This window comes from Nerophis lumbriciformis, linkage group LG20 (assembly GCF_033978685.3).
Source record: "Nerophis lumbriciformis linkage group LG20, RoL_Nlum_v2.1, whole genome shotgun sequence".
Lineage (NCBI taxonomy): Eukaryota > Metazoa > Chordata > Actinopteri > Syngnathiformes > Syngnathidae > Nerophis > Nerophis lumbriciformis.
This window is the reverse complement of record NC_084567.2, coordinates 8,517,501-8,543,582: the sequence shown is the minus strand read 5'-3', so window position 1 is coordinate 8,543,582 and position 26,082 is coordinate 8,517,501. Positions and strand designations below refer to the sequence as shown.

The window sequence follows — 26,082 nt, the reverse complement described above, 5'->3', positions numbered from 1 at the left end:
AAAAACTGGCAGCTCTGCCGCCGAAATTTTACGGAAAAATAAACAGTGGTACTGTTTTCCAATTTACAGTAATGTACTGCAAAAACAAAAATTGTAGATTTGGCGGCAAAAAACTGGCAGCTCATTGGCCAGAATTGTACCATAAAAATAACAATGGTACTGTTTTTTAATTTGAAGTAATGTACTGTAAAAGCAATGGCCGTAAATATATTTTACAGTAAAAAACTAGCAACAGCCGTACCGTTGTTCCATTGACAGTAATGCACTGTAAAAGCGACTGCAGATTTAAAGGTAAAAAACTGACCGCTCAGTCATCAAAAATGAAGCTTAACAGTGGTATCATTTTTCCATTTACAATAATGCACTGTAAAAACAAAAATTATACATTTTACGGTATTAAACTGGCAGCTCAGTCGCCATTATATCATAAAAATACAAATTAGGGATGTCCGATAATGGCTTTTTGCCAATATTCCGATATTGTCCAACTCTTTAATTACCGATACCAATATCAACCGATACCGATATCAACAGATATATGCAGTCGTGGAATTAACACATTATTATGCCTAATTTGGACAACCGGGTATGGTGAAGATAAGGTACTTTTAAAAAAAAATTATAAAATAAGATAAATAAATTAAAAACATTTTCTTGAATAAAAAAGAAAGTAAAACAATGTAAAAACAGTTACATAGAAACTAGTAATTAATGAAAATTAGTAAAGTTAACTGTTAAAGGTTAGTACTATTAGTGGACCAGCAGCACGTAGAATTATGTGTGCTTACGGACTGTATCCCTTGCAGACTGTATTGATATATATTGATATATAATGTAGGAACCAGAATATTAATAACAGAAAGAAACAACCCTTTTGTGTGAATGAGTGTGAATGAGCGTAAATGGGGGAGTGAGGTTTTTTGGGTTGGTGCACTAATTGTAAGTGTATCTTGTGTTTTTTATGTTAATTTAATTAAAAAATTAAAAAAAAAAAAAACATACCGATAATAAAAAAAACGATACCGATAATTTCCGATATTACATTTTAACACATTTATCGGCCGATAATATCGGCAGGCCGATATTATCGGGCATCCCTAATACAAATGGTACCATTTTTCAATTTATAGTATTGTACTGTAGATACAAAGACCATAAAAAATACATTTACAGAAAAAAACTGGCCGCTCAGTGGCCAGAATTTTACAGTAAAAATAACAGCGGTACCATTTTTCCATTTACAAAAATCCACTGTAAAAACAACAGTTGTAGATTTTACGGTAATAAACTTGCAGCTCAGTAGCCAGAATTTGACCGTCAAAATAACAGTGGTAGCGTTTTTCTATTTACAGTAGTGCACTGTAAAAACGACTGTAGGCGGTAAAATAAAATAACAACCGCAGATTTTAGAGTAAAAGCTGCCGGAATTTCACCGTAAAAAGAACAATGGTACAATTTTTCCCATTTAAAGTAATGTACTGTAAAAATGACCATAAATACATTTTTCAGTAAAAACAGGTAGCTCAGTCGCCAGAATTTTAACGTAAGAAATAACAGTTGTACCAAAAAATTCAGTGTATAAAAATTCAGTGCTGAATAATTCAGTGTAAAAAAATAATAATCATTTCTATCGTTTGAAAACATCCAGCAGGCCACATTGAAGTGTTAATGATGTTGTATTATGCCCAGGTTGACCAGGTAACTGCCTTTTTTATGCTCTTTTGCAGACCAGTGTCACGTGACCTCAAACTTCACACCTCATTGGCTGGTTCTGAGACAGGATCGATTGCTTCAGTCTTAATTTACCAGAAGTGAGTCTTGCTTTTTGAAGCAGCAAATTTATCCACACTGAATATTTTTCACTGAATTTTTTTTTTTTACAAAATACATTTTCATACACTAAATTGTTTTCAAATTAATTTAAACAATACATTTTTTTACACTGAAATAATTTAAAAAAATGTTTAATTGAAATTGTCAGCATAATTTGATGTCAAAAAAATTCAGTTCACAAAATTTGAACGCAAATAATCAGTGTTGGGACTAACGCGTTACAAAGTAACGCGTTACTGTAACGCCGTTACTATCGGCGGTAACTAGTAATCTAACGCGTTATTTTTTATATTCAGTAACTCCGTTACCGTTACTACATGATGCGTTACTGCGTTATTTTGCGTTATTTTTTATGTAGTATCGGCTAGAAACTGAGAAGATCTGAGTGTCGCTGCTGAAGAGGCGACGAAAAAGAGGCGCGCCGCGCGCTGTCTGTGTGTACGTGTGTGTGTGTGAGTGTGTGTGTGGGGGAGGGGGCGTGTCTGTGTCTACTATCAAGACGTCATGGCGAACCCCGAAGCCGAGTTTCTTAAAATGGAGATATTTTCAGTACGTTTCTTTTATCGACCACAAAGAAAAGAACATTTTAGCTGAATGTAAGTTTCAAATATGCTGAAACAGCGACAAAAACAACATGCTTCGACGAAGCTAGTAAAGAGACACACACTTCACCTCCACGTCCAACAGCGGCTGGATTTTAACGAGGCACTGCACACGTGAAGGTACACACACTCTGTCAATTCTCTTATATACTCTTTCATTTTAAACTTTTAGAGTGTTTGATTATCACATCACTCTAAATGTTTAGACTATAAAGTTCACAAACCTAAAGAGGGATACTAGTGGGCCAGGCTAATATTTCCTTTTCTCTAAACTAAGTGGGGAAATGTGTAGAGTGTTCTGGGCTTCAGACATGATTTTATTTCAGAATTCCTTGAGAAAACGCCTGGTTAGGCTTTATGTATGTAGTGTGTGCCTTTCTTGTTTTACAGCTATGTTGTTATTATGCTGTTTGTTACTTATGTATGTTAAGTTGCAGCTATTTAAAATAGTTTTGTCAATTTGTTCTGGTCTGAAACAAATTGGCCCTTTAAAACATATCTTTGTCTTTGTGTGTTGTATGTAGAGCACATTGCTTAGCAGAGTTCAATGATGCAAATGCATGTCAAGTTGAACAACAGATTGTATTATTCTCCAGTGCAATAACAGTACTAAAATGAAGGCTAAAAGGGCATTAAATGGGGCCTTAAAAAAATTAAAAAATATATATATAAGTAACTAAATAGTTACTTTTCACAGTAACGCATTACTTTTTGGTTTAAGTAACTGAGTTAGTAACTGAGTTACTTTTGAAATAAAGTAACTAGTAACTGTAACTAGTTACTGGTTTTCAGTAACTAACCCAACACTGCAAATAATTCAGTAACATAAATTCAGTGTCAAAAAAAAGCTTTTGTAATAAAAACACAAATTAACCTAACAAGAACAAGAACAAGTAAGTTTGATCATATTACGCCTATACTGGCTCACATGCACTGGCTTCCTGTGCACTTAAGATGTGACTTTAAGGTTGTACTACTTACGTATAAAATACTACACGGTCTAGCTCCATCCTGTCTTGCTGATTGTATTGTACCATATGTCCCGGCAAGACATCTGCGTTCAAAGAACTCCGGCTTATTAGTGATTCCCAGAGCCCAAAAATAGTCTGCGGGCTTTTGAGCGTTTTCTATTCAGGCTCCAGTACTCTGGAATGCCTTCCCAGTAACAGTTAGAGATGCTACTTCAGTAGAAGCATTTAAGTCCCATCTTAAAACTCATTTGTATACTCTAGGCTTTAAATAGACCCCCTTTTAGACCAGTTGATCTGCCATTTATTTTATTTTCTGCACAGGTTCGGTGGCCATGGATGAAGTGCTGGCTGTCCAGAGTCGGGACCCGGGGTGGACCGCTCGTCTGTGCATCGGTTGGGGACATCTCTGCGCTGCTGACCTGTTTCCGCTCGGGATGGTGTCCTGCTGGCCCCACTATTATGTTAGATCTGTCAGGCTTGTCACTGACAGTTTTGGTTATGTTTTAGTTTTACCTCTGTTACGTCTACTACCCATGCTACCCATGCTACTCATGTTTATCATAGTTCATGCTGTTCGTTCTGGTCACAGTAAGTGTTATTTATTTCATGTCCATAGTTTTGCCTTTGTCCTAGTTTTTTTGTTTCATAGCCAAGTTTGTTCTCCGCCTTGTGCGCGCCTTTTGTTGGTACTTTTTGCTAGTGTTATAATAAATCATGTCCCTACCTTCACGCCATGTCCACTCCAACTTTTCTTGCATCTCGGGAAAACAAACCCCCCACAGTCCACGTCGTGACAGAATGTCGCCAGCCGAAAAGAGTTTTCCCGCAAAGAAGTTGGACGAGGGAGCGTGGGAGGTCCCGCGCGCTTTGGAGGCGGAAACGCTGCGCTTTGGAGGCGGAAACGCTGCGCTTTTCCCCCAGGGAGCGCAGGGGGGTGATGTGGGGGCCGATCGGCGCGTCGCTCCAGTCCCGGAAACGTCGCCAAGGACGAGGGACGTCAGGAAAGTCTTCTCCGAGCCGACAGGACGCATCATTCCCACAAGCTCCTCCCCCTCCGGGCGGAAGCAAGCGGCACACAGACGTCCCAGATCAAGGTTCTTTTTTTTCCTCTGAATTATTTTTCTTTTGATTACCCTTGTTACGATAAACGACTGAGAGCTTTGTATGAAATTTTACAGCAAACATATTCTTAGACCATTCCTACTCTGTCATGGATAAAAAACACAATGGAAAATTCCCCCAGTTATTGGCCTTGTCTGGTACAAAATGGCACTAAAATGGGCCTCACGGATCTCGTCGTGGGCCCTGTTACTCATGCTTGTATTCCATGCCATTGTTCCATGCTCGTTTTTTCAGGTCACAGTGAGTGTTTTCGTTTTTATGTCCATAGTTCTGCCTTGTGCGCGCTTTTCGTTTGTACCTTTTTATAGTAATAGATTAAACATGTCTTTACCTTCACGCCATGTCCGATCCAATTCCTTTGCATTCCGGGAAAACAAACCACACCATAGTCCACGTCGTGACAAGATCCACTATGGACTGGACTTTCACAATATTATGCTCGACCCACTCGACGTCCATTGCACCGGTCGCCCTAGGGCAGGGGTCGGCAACCCGCGGCTCTTTGATAACTCTGATGCGGCTCAGCAGCTGAGCTGAACCCCCCAATTGTCCCGTGAGACTTTCGGATTTCGGTGCCTCTCGCAGAAAACTCCCGGGATTATTATTCACCGATTTTCACCCTTAAAGATATATTAAGGGCGTGCCGTGACGGTACCACATTTGGCGTCCTCTACAATCTGTATTAACAGCGTGCCAGCCGAGCACTTATTATACAATAAACATTTTCTGCTTGCACACGTACTTGACAGCAAGGCATACTTGTTCAACAGCCACACAGGCTACACTGACGGTGATCATATAAAACAACTTTAACACTCTTACTAATAATGCGCCACACTTTGAACCAAAACCAAACAAGAATGACAAACGCATCTCGGGAGAACATCTGCACCTTAACACAACAGAACAAACACCCAGAATCCCATGCAGCCCTGACTCTTCAGGGCTACATTATACACCCCTGCTACCACCAAACTCCGCCCCCACCCCAAGCCTGCTCCCTCACACATTAACCCCCCCCCCCCCCCCCCCCCCCCCCCCCCTGTGCGTCAGTTGAGGTGGGCGGGGTTTGGTAGCGGGGGTGTATAATGTATCCCGGAAGAGTTAGGGCTGCATGGGATTCTGGGTATTTGTCCTGTTGTGTTTATGTTGTGTTACGGTGCAGATGTTCTCCCGAAATGTGTTTGTCATTCTTGTTTGGTGTGGGTTCACAGTGTGGCGCATTATTAGTAAGAGTGTTAAAGTTTTTTTTATACCGCCCCCGTCAGTGTATTCTGTGTGGTTGTTGACCAAGTATGCCTTGCTGTCACCTACGTGAGCAAGCGGTAGCACCATACAACATGTGGCTGATCAGGCACGCTGGTTGTAGTGGGCGCCATATGCTGTTCCATCACGGCACGCATGACGCTGACTAGCGCTATTCATTCAAAACCCGCGTGCCGCACCATCTTAAAAATTCCATATAAAGGTGTGGGCAGCGTGTCTGAGACCCCTGGTTTATACATAGCACAAAGCAAAAAAATTTTTTTATATACAGTGTTATTTCATTTAAAATTTCAAAAATTTTTGCGGCTCCCATTGTTTTCTATAATTTGTGAAACTGGTCAAAATGGCTCTTTGACTGGTAAAGGTTGCCGACCCCTGCCCTAGGGGGGAGGGGGTCACCCACATCTGCGGTCCTCTCCAAGGGCTCTCATTGTCATCCCACTGGGTTGAGTTTTTCCTTGCCCTGATGTGGGATCTGAACCGAGGATGTCGTTGTGGCGTGTGCAGCCCTTTGAGACACTTGTGATTTAGGGCTATGTAAATAAACATTGATTGATTGATTGATTGAAACTCCATATTGTAGCTGATATACATGGCGTGTTCCAATTCAGACTAACTCAAAGTATGTTTAAACTGTCTAAAATTCCAGTATAGATTTTGCAGCACACTTCCAATTGCATTGTTGAAAAATATTATCATATTGGAGCTTTGTAAGGGGCCGCACCTATCTGGTGAGTTTCTTTCTCGTCTTGTGCCTCGGAGGTGGTCCAGCGCAGAACTGCTACAGGTGGAGATGATGTTTCCTAACATGGATTCCAGGATTTGTTATTCCATTCATTATTGAGACGATGAGTAAAACAAGATACCTCTGACCCACGGCTGCCTGTAGGTGGCCCCTGCCAGGGCCCCACTGTGAGGGTACAGGTGATGGCTGCCTGTGATGTAAGGTGTCGGTAAAGCCAACACGTCCATTATCACCTTCAGCCTGCTCCTGGCCTGCAAGTGAGTTTGAACACATTGTATGCCTGTTTATTATCCATCCATCCATTTTCTACCGCTTGTCCCTTTTTGAATATTATTACTTAATGTATTCACAAACCCACCTCAAAGTCATAGTCCAGAGCTTTATAGCGGATTGACGGGAACATGATGGTTGACATTTAGAGTGGTTTTCTCACACCTGTCGGCAACATAACCACACTTTTTTTTTTTTTTCATTTATAGAAGTATATTCATTTTAAAGACTTGCTAGCGTGCTAGCGATGCTAGCAGCTAACTAACAAGCTAGCTAAGCTTTGTTTACGTCATCAAATAACTCGTTTTTTTTTAAAACATTTAATTTAATCAAGGTATTATTGAGAGATTAGCGTATTCTCAATCCAAAACGAGTCACTTTTATTGGTTTAAAGTTTAAATTATAAATACTTTACCTACAAGGGGGAAACTCAACAAATGATGCCGAATGCTCATTAGAGATGAGATAGTTCCCGCCCGTCTAGTTTCCTGTCGTTTTCCGGTCTGCATTAACAAAAATATTAATATCTCCTACAAAGATATTGAACTTAAATCCAATTATTTAAATTATTACCGCAAGTTGTTACTAGAACCAGGTGAGCATAGTATACATGATTATTTATTTGATATCGCTATTGGAAAGAAAAGTACACTTTATGAATCTACAATATTTACATAATTTATGGTACAAATCAGGTCGTGTTAATGATAAATTGATTGGAAATGTTAACGAGTACTAATCATGGCCACAGAGGGGCGACATAGAGCCGTCAAAAAACCTGCATGACGTCATACAGTGTGCGTTGGAATGAACTTTCCTTGGTTCCCATTTAGGTGACAGAAAGAATGTCAACTCATGGTTGGTGTCAGTGTGTTTTATTTGGAAATGGGGATGTCTTAGTCGAGGCGATAGGTGTGTGTTGTTTACATTGTGATGCAAAAACTGACATAGTATTTCATCAAAAAGAATGCAAGAGGGACAAGCGGTAGAAAATGGATGGATGGGTGAATCGTGATGATGACTGATTTATTTTGCGCAAAGTGCTACTGTTATGTCTCTTTAGTTTCGAGCACGTTGCTCAGAAACTGACACACAAAGTCAACGAAACATGACACTCGTGACGGACACAAACAGTCATCTGATACTTCTGTGTGTGTGTGTGTGTGTGTGTGTGTGTGTGTGTTGGTTTCTGTCTACTCGGTGCACAAGCATCAGGTTGTTTTTTTTTGTTACTTTTTCAGTATCAGTCAGGGCAAAACATAAAAGAAAAGACAACAAGGCCATTTAGGGTTGTGTAATATTTTTAATATTTGAATACAACATGAGTTTTTATATTAGTACAATTAAATATTTTATTAAAATCCTTTACCTAATTTTAAATACTTTGTTTTGCATATTTAGAGTAGATGCTTCACAAATTAAAGAAAAAAATGCTTGTAAATCTTAACTAGTAGTAGTAGTAGTAGTAGTAGTACCAGGTACATTTGTTTTAACTACAATGCAAGCATGTCAGGATGTTTATTGGCATTGAAAACATCACACAAGAAGGTTTTCCTTGACAAGAAGGCACTTTTTTGTGGGTTGCAGGGTTGTTGCCGGCTCCATGTTTGCTTGATGGCGGGACTCATTTCTTGCGCTCCTCAATCTGCTCCACTTCGCTGGACTCGTCCACCACTTTGCCGTTGATCATGGTCTGCGTGACCACCTTTACGATCTTCCTGGTGCGCACGTCGGGGTCTTCTGAGGGGCCAAAGACAAAGAGATTACCGTATTTTTCGGAGTATAAGTCGCTCCGGAGTATAAGTCGCACCGGCCGAAAATGCATAATAAAGAAGGAAAAAAACATATATAAGTCGCACTGGAGTATATCATACTTGCCAACCCTCCCGGATTTTCCGGGAGACTCCCGAAATTCAGCGCCTCTCCCGAAAACCTCCCGGGACAAATTTTCTCCCGAAAATCTCCCGAAATTCAGGCGGAGCTGGAAGCCACGCCCCCTCCAGCTCCATGCAGACCTGAGTGACGTCAGGTGCGCAACACCACGTAAATCGTTGGCCAACCAAAAGTAACCCCAGTACGCTATAGCCAACAATCACCAGGAGATGGCAACAGACAAACATAGATCACTCTATTACATTATTCCCCTTTTAGAAATGTATAGAAGTTACTCAAAATAAATAAACAACCCAACCAAAAAATGCAGCAGCTCAATTAAAAAACTGTACTTAAGCCACATTCTTTTTTTTTTTTTTTTTTTTTTTAGTACTAAACTCTTAACCCTCATTTGTAAAAAAAAAACAGTATTTGTACACCTTTAACACAGATTTTTATACTGTCTTCAGAGATTCGTTTTTTTTGGTGGTACTCGAAACCTTTCTGGGTACCTGCGAAAGGGTGTTCAGCATGGTTAGAAAAATAGTGACAGAGAATAGAACAAGGATGGACAATTCAACCCTTAACTCAACAATGAGTAGATGAGTTATGTGTGTGTATATGTGTAAATAAATGAACACTGAAATTCAAGTATTTATTTTATAAAAAAAAAAAAAAAAAAAATATATATATATATATATATATATATATATATAATCAAATAAAAATATATATATATAAGAAATACTTGACTTTCAGTGAATTCTAGCTATATATATTTTTTTATTTTATTATATATATATATATATATATATATATATATATATATATATATATATATATATATAATAAAATAAAAAAATATATATAGCTAGAATTCACTGAAAGTCAAGTATTTCTTATATATATATATATATATATATATATATATATGTGAAATACTTGACTTGGTGAATTCTAGCTGTAAATATACTCCTCCCCTCTTAGCCCCGCCCCCAACCACGCCCCCGCCCCACCCCGAACACGCCCCCCACCCCCCACCTCCCGAAATCGGAGGTCTCAAGGTTGGCAAATATGGAGTATAAGTCGCATTTTTGGGGGAAATGTATTTGATAAAACCCAACACCAAGAATAGACATTTGAAAGGCAATTTAAAATAAATAAAGAATATTGAACAACAGGCTGAATAAGTGTACGTTATATGAGGCATAAATAACCAACTGAGAACGTGCCTAGTATGTTAACGTAACATATTATGGTAAGAGTCATTCAAATAACTATAACATATAGAACATGCTATACGTTTACCAAACAATCTGTCACTCCTAATCGCTAAATCTCATGAAATCTTATACGTCTAGTCCGGGGGTCGGCAACCCGCGGCTCTAGAGCCGCATGCGGCTCTTTAGCGCCGCCCTAGTGGCTCTCTGGAACCATTTTCAAAAATGGAAAAAGATGAGGGGAAAAATATATATTTTTTGTTTTAATATGGTTTCTGTAGGAGGACAAACATGACACAAACCTCCATAATTGTTATAAAGCACAGTTTATATTAAACATTAGGGATGTCCGATAATGGCTTTTTGCCGATTGTCACACCGCGGAGAGGGATGTCTTGTCTTGGTTTTTTCTGTCTTGTGATTTGCATGTTTTAGTTTGATGCTAGTTCATTAATGTCGGGGCTCAGGCTTTGAGCTGAGGCAACCTTCATTATCCAACAAGGGTGTTCATCAGTCATTATATCTCGTAGTCCACCCGGACCACAGTCTTGGGGGCGTGCCTTAAAAGCACTGCCTTTAACGTCCTCTACGGACTGTCGTCACGTCCGCTTTTCATCCATTCTAACAACGTGCCGGCCCAGTCACAAGATATGTGCGGCTTCTGTACGCCCACACGTGAATGCAACGCATACTTGATCAACAGCGATACAGGTTACACTGAGGGTGGCCGTATAAACAACTTTAACACTGTTAGAAATATACGCCACACTGTGAATCCACACCAAACAAGAATGAAACACACATTTCGGGAGAACATCCGCACCGTAACACCACATAAACACAACAGAACAAATAACCAAAACCCTTTGCAGCACTAACTCTTCCGGGACGCTACAAGATACACCCCCCGCTACCACCAAACCCCGCACCCCTGCACACACCTTGTAGCGTCCCGGAAGAGTTAGTGCTGCAAAGGGTTCTGGGTATTTGTTCTGTTGTGTTTATGTTGTGTTACGGTGCGGATGTTCTCCCGAAATGTGTTTGTCATACTTGCTTGGTGTGGGTTCACAGTGTGGCGTATATTTGTAACAGTGTTAAAGTTGTTTATACGGCCACCCTCAGTGTAACCTGTATCGCTGTTGATCAAGTATGCCCTGCATTCACTAGTGTGTGTGTGTGCAGAAGCCAGCACTCGTTGGACTGGATGAAAAGCGGACGTGACGATTTTCGGGAGGGGCACTGAAATTTGGGAGTCTCCCGGGAGGTTTGGCAAGTATGAGAATTAGCGGTGAATGCGATGTTACCGCGGCACCGCCGCTGTATATAATCGGCGGGCCAGCTCTAGTGTTAATTTGATATCGCCTCAAGGGCCAAGTGAAATTACACGGCGGGCCAATCTTGGCCCGTGGGCCAGAGTTTGACACCCATAATTTAAGGGAAGAATGTAATACAAAATATCAATACAAAGTGTCGAAACAGAATAAACTCTGCTGCTGCAGCAACAGAGATACAGTCTATAAGATATATAGATATCTAATGTATTCATACATTGTTTATGTAGGATATACACATGTATATATAACCTAATCATATTGTTTCTTCAATTTAAAAATAGCTGACCTTTTTTTTCCTCCTTCTCTGGGATTATATTCCCAGTTTTGATCTCGGACGTCTGGTCACTTATAGCATATAAGAATATTCTATTACTGTTAAGCAAACTATGAATAATAAAACATGTTTCCTTTATCATAGCTACACGTATGAAAAAAAAACGTGTGAAAATCAGTGGTATTCAGTGAGGTAAGATGAATTAAATGCGCTGACAGTTCATTGCTCCTGATAAATGAATTGCACTGAGTGGAGCGGATCACCACTCCAAGATGGCGGCCCCGCGTCTCGTCAGCGCTAGTAGGCAGTAGCAGTCGATGCTGCGTACCCTTATAAAATGTCTGTGGCTATAATAATATACGAGTTTGATGAATCTTTTATTTACATTTTTTTTACACTGTGTTTTTACTTTTTGCAATATAATTTACTATTCAAGCATTATTTGCCAGCAGCTTTATCGAGCTCTGCATGCACTTATAAAATGTTGCTACTCGGCTGTTAGTGCGCAAGTCACGCTTGTCACCCTTTGAAAGGGCACTATTGATTACGATGAACTCATCAGCGTTATTAATGCTGGCTCAGCAGTTTGTTCCTTACCACTATTACACCGCTGGTTCTGTTGCCGCTGTGTTGTGCAACATAATTGACCGTGTGGCCACTTTTCCACCTTCTCATGCACTCCAAATCATTGATAAAGGTAAACATCAACAACTATTCGGCAAAGAGTTCTAAATTACAAACACCGTTTCCATATAAGTTGGGAAATTGTGTTGGATGTAAATATAAACGGAATACAATGATTTGCAAATCCTTTTCAATCCATATTCAGTTGAATATGCTACAAAGACAACATATTTGATGTTCAAACTCATAACTTAATTTTTTTTTTGCAAATAATAATTAACTTAGAATTTCATGGCTGCAACATGTGCCAAAGTAGTTGGGAAAGGGCATGTTCACCACTGTGTTACATCACCTTTTCTTTTAACAACACCCAATAAACGATTGGGAACTGAGGAAACTAATTGTTGAAGCTTTGAAAGTGGAATTCTTTCCCATTCTTGTTTTATGTAGAGCTTCAGTCGTTCAACAGTCCGGGGTCTCCGCTGTCGTATTTTACGCTTCATAATGCGCCACATATTTTTTGATGGGAGACAGGTCTGGACTGCAGGTGGACCAGGAAAGTACCCGCACTCTTTTTTTACGAAGCCACGCTGTTGTAACGTGCTGAATGTGGCTTGGCATTGTCTTGCTGAAATAAGCAGGGGCGTCCATGAAAAAGATGGCGCTTAGATGGCAGCATATGTTGTTCCAAAACCTGTATGTACCTTTCAGCATTAATGGTGCCTTCACAGATGTGTAAGTTACCCATGCCTTGGGCACTAATGCAGCCCCATACCATCACAGATGCTGGCTTTTGAACTTTGCGTCGATAACAGCCTGGATGGTTCGCTTCCCCTTTGGTCCGGATGACACAATGTCGAATATTTCCAAAAAAAATTTGAAATGTGGTCTCGTCAGACCACAGAACACTTTTCCACTTTGCATGAGTCCATCTTAGATGATCTCGGGCCCAGAGAAGCCGGCGGCGTTTCTGGGTGTTGTTGATAAATGGCTTTCGCTTTGCATAGTAGAGCTTTAACTTGCACTTACAGATGTAGCGACCAACTGTATTTACTGACAGTGGTTTTCTGAAGTGTTCCTGAGCCCATGTGGTGATATCCTTTAGAGATTGATGTCGCTTTTTGATACAGTGCCGTCTGAGGGATCGAAGGTCACGGTCATTCAATGTTGGTTTCTGGCCATGCCGCTTATGTGGAGTGATTTCTCCAGATTCTCTGAACCTTTTGATGATATTATGGACCGTAGATGTTGAAATCCCTAAATTTCTTGCAATTGCACTTTGAGAAATGTTGTTCTTAAACTGTTTGACTATTTGTTTCATGCAGTTGTGGACAAAGGGGTGTACCTCGCCCCATCCTTTCTTGTGAAAGACTGAGCATTTTTTGAGAAGCTGTTTTTATACCCAATCATGGCCCCCACCTGTTCCCAATTAGCCTGCACACCTGTGGGATGTACCAAATAAGTGTTTGATGAGCATTCCTCAACTTTATCAGTATTTATTGCCACCTTTCCCAACTTCTTTGTCACGTGTTGCTGGCATCAAATTCTAAAGTTAATGATTATTTGCAAAAAAAAAAAAAAATGTTTATCAGTTTGAACATCAAATATGTTGTCTTTGTAGCATATTCAACTGAATATGGGTTGAAAATGATTTGCAAATCATTGTATTCTGTTTGTATTTACATCTAACACAATTTCCCAACTCATATGGAAACGGGGTTTGTAATTACGTCAGCTAATTAAGTGTTTGTACAATGTTACCAAATTGTATTGATAAGTGTAAGTAGTGACTTACTTTTAGGAGGTGGAGGTGTTTCTTTCACCCTGCAGAGTGTAAACAAAGCAACATGAGTTTGCAGCAAAGCTCCACCTTCACGTTAAGTCCTCTCCTTACATCTCCTCCCCTTCCAGCAGCTTCCTGTAGGTGGCGATCTCCATCTCCAGGTTCTGCTTGATGCGCAGCAGCTGCTCGTAGTCGGTCTTGTTGCGCTGCATGTCCAGACGCAGCTGGGAGAGCTCGTCCTCCAGCTGGCAAAGCGTGGCCTGCAGACGCTCCATCTCCAGCGAGTACTTGTGGCCCGTCTCCGCCAGGTTGCCCTCCAGCACGGCGACCTGGGAACACCACAGTGCAGGCAGGACGATTACGACGTTCAGGTACTCACCCATGTCGTAACAAACTAGTCGCATACTTTTGTAATACCGCTTTGCACCTGAGGGGGTGATAGTGAGTTATTTATCGGAATTACTGTGGCATTTATTGTGATATCCCAGCTACAGTTTTGTATATATGTTTTTAACAATAATACAATTACTTTTTGATTATTTTTTTAACTGTAAATAATTATAAAATACACATACATACAGTATACAGTATATATATATACACTTTTAAATGTATACATATTAAAACACATATATATAAATGTATACACATGTATCTTTATGAATATATATATATATGATTTTTTTTTTTTTGGGGGGGAAGGTATACAGTGGGTGATGATTCATATAATGATCTTTAAAAGTAGAAATACTTCTTTTAAATATCTTTTTTGTTTTGGTTAGGTGAATATCTAAGATATGTTTTTTTAAATCCAAATATAATAAAAATTGTATTTGCTATTCCTAAAAAATATGTTGGTTAATATATTCATAAAAAAAAAAATTCATTGTTGGAATGAGCCTGAATTTGTAAGTTTTGTTGTCCTTTTATTCAGTGCAATAATAAATTAATAGTGAAAGAATTATCATTTTTGTAAAGCTGTATGTACAAAACAGTTGACATTTTTATTTGTGTATTATGTTCAAAATTATTGTTATTATTAATAATAATAAAAATTATATTATTTTTATTGTTATTATTATTTCAATCATTATTATGTTATTGTTGTGTAACAATTAGGGCTGCAACTAATAACTAATTTGATAATCGATTAATCTGTCGATTATTACTTCGATAATCGATTAATAATCGGATAAAAGAGACAAACTACATTTCTATCCTTTCCAGTATTTAATTGAAAAGAAAACAGCATACTGGCACCATACTTATTTTGATTATTGTTTCTCAGCTGTTTGTAAATGTTGCAGTTTATAAATAAAGGTTTATAAAAAATCAAAATAAATAAAAAAGTAGCCTCTGCGCATGCGCATAGCATAGATCCAACGAATCGATGACTAAATTAATCGGCAACTATTTTTATAATCGATTTTAATCGATTTTAATCGATTAGTTGTTGCAGCCCTAGTAACAATAATACTAATATTGCCATTATTATTATTATTGCTATTATTATTAGGATTATCATTATTGTTATCAATATAATTATGATTAGGATTATTATTAAGGCCATTTTTTAAAATATATTAGTTTATGGACAGTGTGCACTTTATATTATTCAAACAATTGGAACACCAAATTCAGCATCCAACTCATTTCCATTTAGATTAGTTTAGGGAATAATTGCGTTAAATCAAATCAAATCAAATCAAATCAACTTTATTTATAAAGCATATTTAAAATTTACCACAGGGGTAGCCAAAGTGCTGTACAATGGACAGGTTAAAAGATAAAACGAGTACCGAGCAAACACAACACAACACAAACAGAACACGATAAAAAATAAATAAATAAAAATAGAATAAATAAAAACATAAAAACAGGTTCACAGCAGGTGTATTATGGGGCGCCATTGCAGGATGGATATCACTCAGTGTTAAAAGCCATGGAATAAAAGTATGTTTTTAAGATAGATTTAAAAACAGGAAGAGAGGAGGCTTGTCTAACACTCAGAGGTAGGTCGTTCCATAGCTTGGGAGCAGCAACGGCGAAAGCTCTGTCACCTCTAAGCTTCAGGGGAGTCATTAAAATGAATTGTCCAATTGTATCCAAGGAGAATTTAAAAACATTAACAGATTAAAAATAGCTATTTTCCAAACCAAATACAGTATACTGTAATCTTTCAAATTGGTTCTTCAAAGTTATTAATTTTTCATGTTTTTTTTTTTTGTCCATCATGTGTTCTATGTGTTCACCTGCAAGACTTTCCCTTTTAAAGCTCTCACTACTCAAGCAACACGACAATATCATCTTTGTGACTCATGTGTGTGCGCTGAGCAAACATTTATTGAACTCTGAGCGTCTCCACTGAGCGCCACGATACGCTTTGTCATCGTACGCCTTTACAACCTCGTGTCTCGTCACGATGATTGATTGTAACGCGGCAGAAAGACACAGCTGAATTCACTCTACGCCAGGGGTGGGCAATTCATTTTTACATGCATGAGCAACCTGAGCACTGCTGGAGGGCCACACCGACAATATTTCAATTAAATTCTGCTCAAATTCTTTTTGATCTACCGTAAGATAAATAATAATAATAATAATAATATGGCTTTTGATGGTTTTATTTTCAACACTTTCTTACACAACACTTCCTGATGTATAATACAATGCAAAAATGTCCATTTCTGTCACTTTATCCTGCATCCTGATTGGCGAAGGAGGAGGAAGCGTTGCTGTTGCGGAAATGAGGAGTGAGGATAGACGTGCGTGTGGAAGGAACGAGATAAGTTGAGCTGTGTTAGTGTAGGTTGCTCAATAAAAGTTTAAAAAGAGCGTCAGACTTGGTGTGGACTTCTTCTGGACGCTACAATTGGTGTCGGAAGCAAAACTTTGCGCATACTGCCGCTGCTTGTGTGCTCAGCATGCTACGTCATCGGGAGGTACGTGCCATGATGTTTCCTGGCGACTTTGTCAAGATTGAACGGGAGGGGAAGGACATTGAGTGGGGACTTAAGGTGCCGGCAGCGACTGCAGATGTCTGTGTGAATCCCGGACGTGAGGAGCTTGCCGCAAAGAGAGAGAGAGAGGGAGGAAGGAGAGAGGCAGCGTCGACAGGTGCAGCGCACGCTGCTTGGCATGGGGGAATTCCGCCCTCAATGAAGACTCCCAGGTGGGATGGCAAGGCGAACTGGGAGGCATTTCATCCCACTTCTGACAACAGAAGTGGGATGTGGCAACCTATACTAACGAAGCTCAACTTATCTCGTTCCTTCCACACGCACGTCTATCCTCACTCTTAGTATAGGTTGCTCAATAAAAGTTTAAAAAGAGCGTCAGACTTGGTGTGCACTTCTGGACGCTACAATTGGCGGATCTCATCCACCCCCGGGGCCTTGCCACCGAGGAGCTTTTTAACTACCTCAGCAACCTCAGCCCCAGAAATAGGAGAGCCCACCACAGATTCCCCAGGCACTGCTTCCTCATAGGAAGACGTGTTGGTGGGATTGAGGAGGTCTTCGAAGTATTCCCTCCACCGATCCACAACATCCGCAGTCGAGGTCAGCAGAACACCATCCGCACCATACACGGTGTTGACAGTGCACTGCTTCCCCTTCCTGAGGCGGCGGATGGTGGTCCAGAATCGCTTCGAAGCCGTCCGGAAGTCGTTTTCCATGGCTTCCCCGAACTCCTCCCATGTCCGAGTTTTTGCCTTTGCGACCGCTGAAGCCGCACACCGCTTGGCCTGTCGGTACCTGTCCGCTGCCTCCGGAGTCCTATGAGCCAAAAGAACCCAATAGGACTCCTTCTTCAGCTTGACGGCATCCCTTACCACTGGTGTCCACCAGCGGGTTCTAGGATTACCGCCACGACAGGTACCAACTACCTTGCGGCCACAGCTCTAATCAGCCGCCTCGACAATAGAGGCGCGGAACATGGTCCACTCGGACTCAATGTCCAGCACCTCCCTCGTGACATGTTCAAAGTTCTTCCGGAGGTGGGAATTGAAACTCTCTCTGACAGGAGACTCTGCCAGACGTTCCCAGCAGACCCTCACAATGCGTTTGGGCCTGCCAGGTCTGTCCGGCATCCTCCCCCACCATCGCAGCCAACTCACCACCAGGTGGTGATCGGTAGAAAGCTCCGCCCCTCTCTTCACCCGAGTGTCCAAAACATGAGGCCACAAATCCGATGACACAACTACAAAGTCGATCATGGAACTGCGGCCTAGGGTGTCCTGGTGCCAAGTGCACATATGGACACCCTTATGTTTGAACATGATGTTTGTTATGGACAATCTGTGACGAGCACAAAAGTCCAATAACAAAACACCACTCGGGTTCAGATCCGGGCGGCCATTCTTCCCAATCACGCCTCTCCAGGTTTCACTGTCGTTGCCAACATGAGCGTTGAAGTCACCCAGTAGGACAAGGGAATCACCCGGGGGAGCACTTTCCAGTACTCCCTCGAGTGCATCCAAAAAGGGTGGGTACTCTGAACTGCTGTTTGGCGCGTAAGCGCAAACAACAGTCAGGACCCGTCCCCCTACCCGAAGGCGGAGGGAGGCTACCCTCTCGTCCACCGGGTTGAACTCCAACGTGCAGGCTTTGAGCCGGGGGGCAACAAGAATTGCCACCCCAGCTCGTCGCCTCTCACTGCGTGCAACGCCAGTGTGGAAGAGAGTCCAACCCCTCTCGAGAGAACTGGTTCCAGAGCCCTTGCTGTGCGTCGAGGTGAGTCCGACTATATCTAGCCGGAACTTCTCTACCTCGCGCACTAGCTCAGGCTCCTTCCCCCCCAGCGAGGTGACGTTCCACGTCCCAAGAGCTAACTTATGTAGCCGAGGATCGGACCGCCAAGTGCCCTGCCTTCGGCTGCCGCCCAGCTCACAATGCACCCGACCTCTATGGCCCCTCCCATGAGTGGTGAGCCCATTGGAGGAGTGACCCACGTTGCCTCTTCGGGCTGTGCCCGGCCGGGCCCCATGGGGACAGGCCCGGCCACCAGGCGCTCGCCATCGTGCCCCAACTCCGGGCCTGGCTCCAGAGGGGGGCCCCGGTGACCCGCGTCCGGGCAAGGGAAATCTGAGTCTTTGTTGTTTCATTCCCATAGAAGTCTTCGAGCTGCTCTTTGTCTGATCCCTCACCTAGGACCTGTTTGTCTTGGGAGACCCTACCAGGGGGCATGAAAGCCCCCGGACAACATAGCTCCTAGGATCATTGGGACACGCAAACTCCTCTACCACGTTAAGGTGGCAGCTCAGAGAGGAGCCCTTAAATAACACTTTTCAAAACAAAAGCAGCACAGTTGTATTGCACGCACGACATAGATGTTTTTTTTTATTTATTTTGTAATTTGTGATTGCCGCTGTTCACAATTGCGCACGAGCATACGTCCATACGGAAGTAATACAAATAACGCTTTTCAAAACAAAAGCAGCACCGTTGTATTGCACACTCGACATAGATACTTTTGAAAATGTATTTTGTAATTTATGATTGGCCTCACGCGGGCCGGACAGGGACGCACAAAGGGCCGGATGTGGCCCGCGGGCCGCAGAATGCCCAGGTCTGCTCTACGCTGTAACGCCGTACAAAAAGTCTACAGCAAATACTGTAAGGAGCCCAACCTGTGGAATATACAATGAACTAATATAACACCCATAAACAGGAGACTTGGACGAGAAATCTTAGTCTTGTTCTTTTTATAATACACACAATAATTGTGTACTTAAAGTAGTTCACTTTATGTTTGCAATCTATGCCCTTTGCTGCTGTGACACCGTACATTCCCCCCTTGTGGGATACATAAAGGATTGTTTTATATTATAAAAAATTCAACAGTGCCTGCCGGAGACAGGCTTTTATTGCCTCACAATCAAACACTTTTATGTTAAAATACTGAACAGATGTTTACCTTATCCCAATAAACATCTGTTCAGTATTTGAACATAAAAGTGTTTGATTGTGAGGCATTAAAAGCCACTAAATGCAACGGGTCCATCAGACCCACAAACGCTGGCTGAGTAACAACAATATGAACGTTGCACGGAAAATTTCTTTGCCAGTTTCTGCATCCCACAGGGATTCTTCTTTTGTGTTTCTGCACCTGCGGTTCCCACACAAGGTTGCAACATTGTTTGTCAACACTGTCTGCTCTCATTTTCTCGCACATTTGACCCTCCGATGTTCTGTGTACCTACACTCTGTCCTCCTCCTGTCTAGGCCTGCTGTGTGTGTGTGTGTGTGTGTGTGTGTGTGTGTGTGTGTGTGTGTGTGTGTGTGTGTGTGTGTGTGTGTGTGTGTGTGTGGTACACAGAACATCTATTTCCACACTTCTATTAGTCCAGTGGACCCGGACATCTTATATGTAATAGAAATGTGTAGGGGGAGTGTATGGTGTGTGGTCATTAAATATGTATTGTAATATATGTTCTTCACAGAAAATGAGCCAAAGTCAGTGAGTCTCAGTTTGAAAAACTAATTAATTGTATCATTTTTCTTTTAATAAAATATGAAAACAGGTCCCACAGACCCGAACACCACACAACGGTTAAAGGGGAACATTATCACCAGACCTATGTAAGCGTCAATATATACCTTGATGTTGCAGAAAAAAGACCATATATTTTTTTAACCGATTTCCGAAATCTAAATGGGTGAATTTTGGCGAATTAAACGCCTTTCTAATATTCGCTCTCGGAGCGATGACGTCACAACGTGGCGTCACATCGGGAAGCAATCCGCCATTTTCTCAAACACATTACAAACACCGAATCAAATCAGCTCTGTTATTTTCTGTTTTTTCGACTGTTTTCCGTACCTTGGAGACATCATGCCTCGTCAGTGTGTTGTCGGAGGGTGTAACAACACGAACAGGGACGGATTCAAGTTGCACCAGTGGCCCAAACATGCGAAAGTGGCAAGAAATTGGACGAATGTTCAAAATACGAGATTGTGGGGAAAGCTGACGAAAATGGTCAGTCGTTTGTTCCGCACTCTTTACCGACGAAAGCTATGCTACGACAGAGATGGCAAGAATGTGTGGATATCCTGCGACACTCAAAGCAGATGCATTTCCAACGATAAAGTCAAAGAAATCTGCCGCCAAACCCCCATTGAATCTGCCGGAGTGTGTGAGCTATTCAGGGACAAAGGACCTCGGTAGCACGGCAAGCAATGGCGGCAGTTTGTTCCCCCAGACGAGCGAGCTAAACCCCCTGGATGTCTTGGCTCACACCGCTTCTACCGTCCCTTAAGCCACCGAAGATGATCAAGAGAAGAATATCGACCCTAGCTTCCCTGGCCTGCTGACATCAACTCCAAAACTGGACAGATCAGCTTTCAGGAAAAGAGAGCGGATGAGGGTATGTCTACAGAATATATTAATTGATGAAAACGTTATTCATTACTTGCGGTTTTACATAAATTATTATACATAAACTGTGTTTACCAATAATTTAGCTTAAAAACATTACAACACTTAAAAACAAACACATACCAATCGTTGGTTAGAAGGCGATCGCCGAATTCGTCCTCTCTTTCTCCCGTGTCGCTGGCTGTCGTGTCATTTTCGTCGGTTTCGCTTGCATACGGTTCAAACCGATATGGCTCAATAGATTCAGTTTCTTCTTCAATTTCGCTTAAGCCGCTGAAATCCGAGTCTGAATCCGAGCTAATGTCGCTACCTTGCTGTTCTATCCGCCATGTTTGTTTGTATTGGCATCACTATGTGACGTCACAGGAAAATGGACGGGTGTATATAACGATAAGCCACTGGGAACTGATTTTTAATGGTTTTAACCCTTCTGAAATTGTGATAATGTTCCCCTTTAAGTAAATGTAACGGAGTAAATGTAGCGTGTTGCTACCCCCCTCTGCTGTTTAATGACGAGGCATCAACCTACCTGCTTGCGAAGGCTGTCGAGCTCCACCTCCAGAGCCTGCAGGAAACGTCGCCTCTCGCTCAGCTCGCTCTGGGCCATGCGCAGCGCCTCGTTGCTTTCCTTCACCTCGGACTGCACCGCATCCAGCTAGACCAGGGGTCGGCAACCCAAAACGTTAAAAGAGCCATATTGGACCCAAAATACAAAAAAATAATCTGTCTGGAGCCGCAAAAAATAAAAAAGCCTTATATAAGTCTTATAATGAAGGCAACACATGATGTAAGTGTCTATATTAGCCTACTATCAAAATGACAATGTCTCGCAGGCTGAAGCAAATCTTTGTTGACAGAAATGTTGAGATTTAATATTCATTCTACACATTTTTACAACATTAGAAACCATTAGTAAGTCAGAGGCTACTCAGAAGGTGAAATAACTCCTGGAAATTACTGGCTTTTATTGGCCAAAGGTATAGAAGTGTGAGTCCAAGTTAAAGGAAACGGCAGGCTGTCTTCTTCTAATGGATTTATTACAATCTTTTTTTTTCTTTTTTTTAAATTATTAAGTCAACATAAAAGACACTTACAATTAGTGCACCAACCCAAAAAACCTCCCTCCCCCATTTACACTCATTCACACAAAAGGGTTGTTTCTTTCTGTTATTAATATTGTGGTTCCTACATTATATATCAATATATATCAATACAGTCTGCAAGGGATACAGTCCGTAAGCACACATGATTGTACGTGCTGCTGGTCCACTAATAGAACTAACCTTTAACAGTTAATTTTACTCATTTTCATTAATTACTAGTTTCTATGTAACTGTTTTTATATTGTTTACTTTCTTTTTTATTCAAGAAAATGTTTTAATTTATTTATCTTATTATTATTTATTTTTTTAAATGACCTTATCTTCACCAGACCTGGTTGTCAATTAAATTAGATTGTTTAAAGGTGTCAGGTTTGCCACTGACAGTTTAGTTATGGTTTGGTTTTTCCTCTGTCTTTGTTTCCTGTCAGCGCTCTTATTTTGGTTTTTTCCTGTTTTTTTCCCTGACTGCTGTTTTCCCTCAGCTGTGGCTGATTGGCACCTGGCCACACCTGGTGTCAACCAGCGAGCTGCTATTTAAACCTGCCTTGCCATCCAGTCTGGGCTGGAGTATTGTCATTAATACTTGTCGTTAGAGCTACCACCTGTCGTGCTACCTGTCGTTGAAGCTGTACCTGTAGCTGTTTGCAGTCTTTTGCAGCTGTCTTTTTTGATTCCGAGTTCCTGTTTGCTGGTTCCTGTTTCCCGTTTTCCAGTTTGACTGTTCCTAGTTCCTGGTTTGTGTTTTACATTTATTTTGAACATTAAATCATGTTTTCCCGCACAAAGCCTGCCTTCTCTGCATCTTGGGGTTCGTCACCAACAATTCGTGACAAAAGGGTTCTTAAAACCAGGTCCAGTCCAGATTATGTCCAGGTCGGGCTCAGCAACAGACACCTCAATTTATGTGCACTCAAAATGTGGGAACTCAACAACAGATTGCATATAATCTGTAAACAATATTACATTTTCAAAATAAGCATTTATATACAGTCCAGACTATGTCTAAATGTATTACAATCTTTGGCAAGCTAGGTAATATTTGCTGTGGTCTGGAACAACATAGCACACAACTATCTTTTCTATATATATATTCTCTTGTTATATTCTTATTTTACTGTTATATTTGTATTCTCATTGTTGCTTTTTATTTTTATTCTATTGTAATATGTTTCTATTTTGTTTGCATTTATACCCCCATTATTTACTTTTTGCTTTTTAAATTCGATCTCAATTTTGTACACTGCTGCTGGAATTTTAATTTTCCTGAGGGAACTCTCCTGAAGGAATCAATAAAGTACTATCTATCTATTTATCTATCTGAAATGCAGCCAATATTACATAAAGATAATGTGTCATGAGACATGCAAAACTAAACTATATACAAAGAGGATAAAAGTAAAGGATATTAAATGAGCTCAAATATACCTACAAATAAGGCATAATGATGCAATATGTACATACAGCTAGCCTAAATAGCATGTTAGCATTGATTAACTTCCAGTCATGAAGTGACCAAATATGCCTGATTAGCACTCCCAACAAGTCAATAACATCCACAAAACTAACCTTTGTGCATTCTAGCACAGCATAAAACATTTGTTGGACAAAATGAGACAAAGAAGAAGTGGAAGATTTTACATGTAAACCAATTGTTACGTCACAGTCCACACTATGGTGAGTTCAAGAACCGCCGAAATGAGTAGGACAAAACGATGTGAAGCATACACACAAACATATTAAACAGCGGGCTTTCTAACAATTGGGAAGGTTTGTGTCGTGTTTGTCCTCAAACAAACAACATACTAAAACAAAATGATTATTTTCCCCCCATCTTTTTCCATTTTCAATCCTTTTTTATAAATGCTCCAAGGAGCCACTAGGGCGGCGCCAAAGAGCCGCATGCTGACCCCCGAACTAGACACAAACACTCTATTATTACAAACCCCGTTTCCATATGAGCTGGGAAATTGTGTATATATGTAAATATAAACAGAATACAATGATTTGCAAATCATTTTCAACCCATATTCAATTGAATGCACTACAAAGACAAGATATTTGATGTTCAAACTCATAAACTTTATTTTGTTTTGCAAATAATAATTAACTTAGAACTTCATGGCTGCAACACGTGCCAAAGTAGTTGGGAAAGGGCATGTTCACCACTGTGTTAGATGGCCTTTCCTTTTAACAACACTCAATAAACGATTGGGAACTGAGGAAACTAATTGTTGAAGTTTTGAAAGTGGAATTATTTCCCATTCTTGTTTTATGTAGAGCTTCAGTCGTTCAACAGTCCGAGGTCTCCACTGTCGTATTTTACGCTTCATAATGTGCCACACATTTTCGATGGGAGACAGGTCTGGACTGCAGGTGGGCCAGGAAAGTACCCGCACTCTTTTTTTACAAAGCCACGCTGTTGTAACACGTGCTGAATGTGGCTTGGCATTGTCTTGCTGAAATAAGCAGGGGCGTCCATGAAAAAGACGGCGCTTAGATGGCAGCATATGTTGTTCCAAAACCTGTATGTACCTTTCAGCATTAATGGTGCCTTCACAGATGTGTAAGTTACCCATGCCTTGGGCACTAGTGCACCCCCATACCATCACAGATGCTGGCTTTTGAACTTTGCGTCGATAACAGTCTGGATGGTTCGCTTCCCCTTTGGTCCGGATGACACGATGTCGAATATTTCCAAAAACAATTTGAAATGTGGACTCGTCAGACCACAGAACACTTTTCCACTTTGCATGAGTCCATCTTAGATGATCTCGGGCCCAGAGAAGCCGGCGGCGTTTCTGGATGTTGTTGATAAATGGCTTTCGCTTTGCATAGTAGAGCTTTAACTTGCACTTACAGATGTAGCGATGAACTGTATTTAGTGACAGTGGTTTTCTGAAGTGTTCCTGAGCCCATGTGGTGATATCCTTTAGAGATTGATGTCGGTTTTTGATACAGTGGGGGATCGAAGGTCACGGTCATTCAATGTTGGTTTCCGGCCATGCCGCTTACGTGGAGTGATTTCCCCGGATTCTCTGACCCTTTTGATGATATTATGGACCGTAGATGTTGAAATCCCTAATTTTCTTGCAATTGCACTTTGAGAAACGTTGTTCTTAAACTGTTTGACTATTTGCTCACGCAGTTGTAGACAAAGGGGTGTACCTCGCCCCATCCTTTCTTGTGAAAGACTGAGCATTTTTTGGGAAGCTGTTTTTATACCCAATCATGGCACCCACCTGTTCCCAATTAGCCTGCTCACCTGTGGGATGTTCCAAATAAGTGTTTGATGAGCATTCCTCAACTTTATCAGTATTTATTGCCACCTTTCCCAACTTCTTTGTCACGTGTTGCTGGCATCAAATTCTAAAGTTAATGATTATTTGCAACAACAAAAAAATGTTTATCAGTTTGAACATCAAATATGTTGTCTTTGTAGCATATTCAACTGAATATGGGTTGAAAATGATTTGCAAATCATTGTATTCCGTTTATATTTACATCTAACACAATTTCCCAACTCATATGGAAACAGGGTTTGTATTATTATTATTACTTCTATTTTTTTTTTTAATGATGACGACTTGACTGACCTTCCTTAAGTACCAAGCCTCGGCCTCCTCCTTGTTTTTGCGCGCGATGCCCTCATACTGGACCCGCAGCTCGGCCATGATGGCGCCAAGATC

General features: G+C 40.9%; 2 protein-coding genes across 4 annotated transcripts in view; both read right to left on the bottom strand.

Annotated features, from left to right (window-relative positions):
- shoc1 (shortage in chiasmata 1) overlaps window positions 1-7,281 on the bottom strand; it is a 70,055-nt gene extending 62,774 nt beyond the window's left edge. For all 3 annotated transcript variants that reach the window (XM_061980364.1, XM_061980366.1, XM_061980365.1), the window contains exons 1-4: window positions 7,225-7,281; window positions 6,898-6,974; window positions 6,661-6,790; window positions 6,519-6,597 (exon numbers count right to left, since the gene is read on the bottom strand). In XM_061980364.1, coding sequence (XP_061836348.1) covers window positions 6,519-6,597; window positions 6,661-6,790; window positions 6,898-6,954 — 266 coding nt within the window. In that variant the 5' untranslated portion in view covers window positions 6,955-6,974; window positions 7,225-7,281. The remainder of the gene's footprint in view (window positions 1-6,518; window positions 6,598-6,660; window positions 6,791-6,897; window positions 6,975-7,224) is intronic.
- A 1,031-nt stretch (window positions 7,282-8,312) lies between these two features.
- The window catches only part of LOC133619307 (keratin, type I cytoskeletal 18-like), a 42,001-nt gene continuing 24,231 nt past the window's right edge, over window positions 8,313-26,082 (bottom strand). The window contains exons 5-9 of the mRNA XM_061980275.1: window positions 25,990-26,082; window positions 21,823-21,948; window positions 14,028-14,245; window positions 13,929-13,957; window positions 8,313-8,549 (exon numbers count right to left, since the gene is read on the bottom strand). The exon at window positions 25,990-26,082 is cut by the window's right edge and continues 72 nt beyond it. Coding sequence (XP_061836259.1) covers window positions 8,434-8,549; window positions 13,929-13,957; window positions 14,028-14,245; window positions 21,823-21,948; window positions 25,990-26,082 — 582 coding nt within the window. The 3' untranslated portion in view covers window positions 8,313-8,433. The remainder of the gene's footprint in view (window positions 8,550-13,928; window positions 13,958-14,027; window positions 14,246-21,822; window positions 21,949-25,989) is intronic.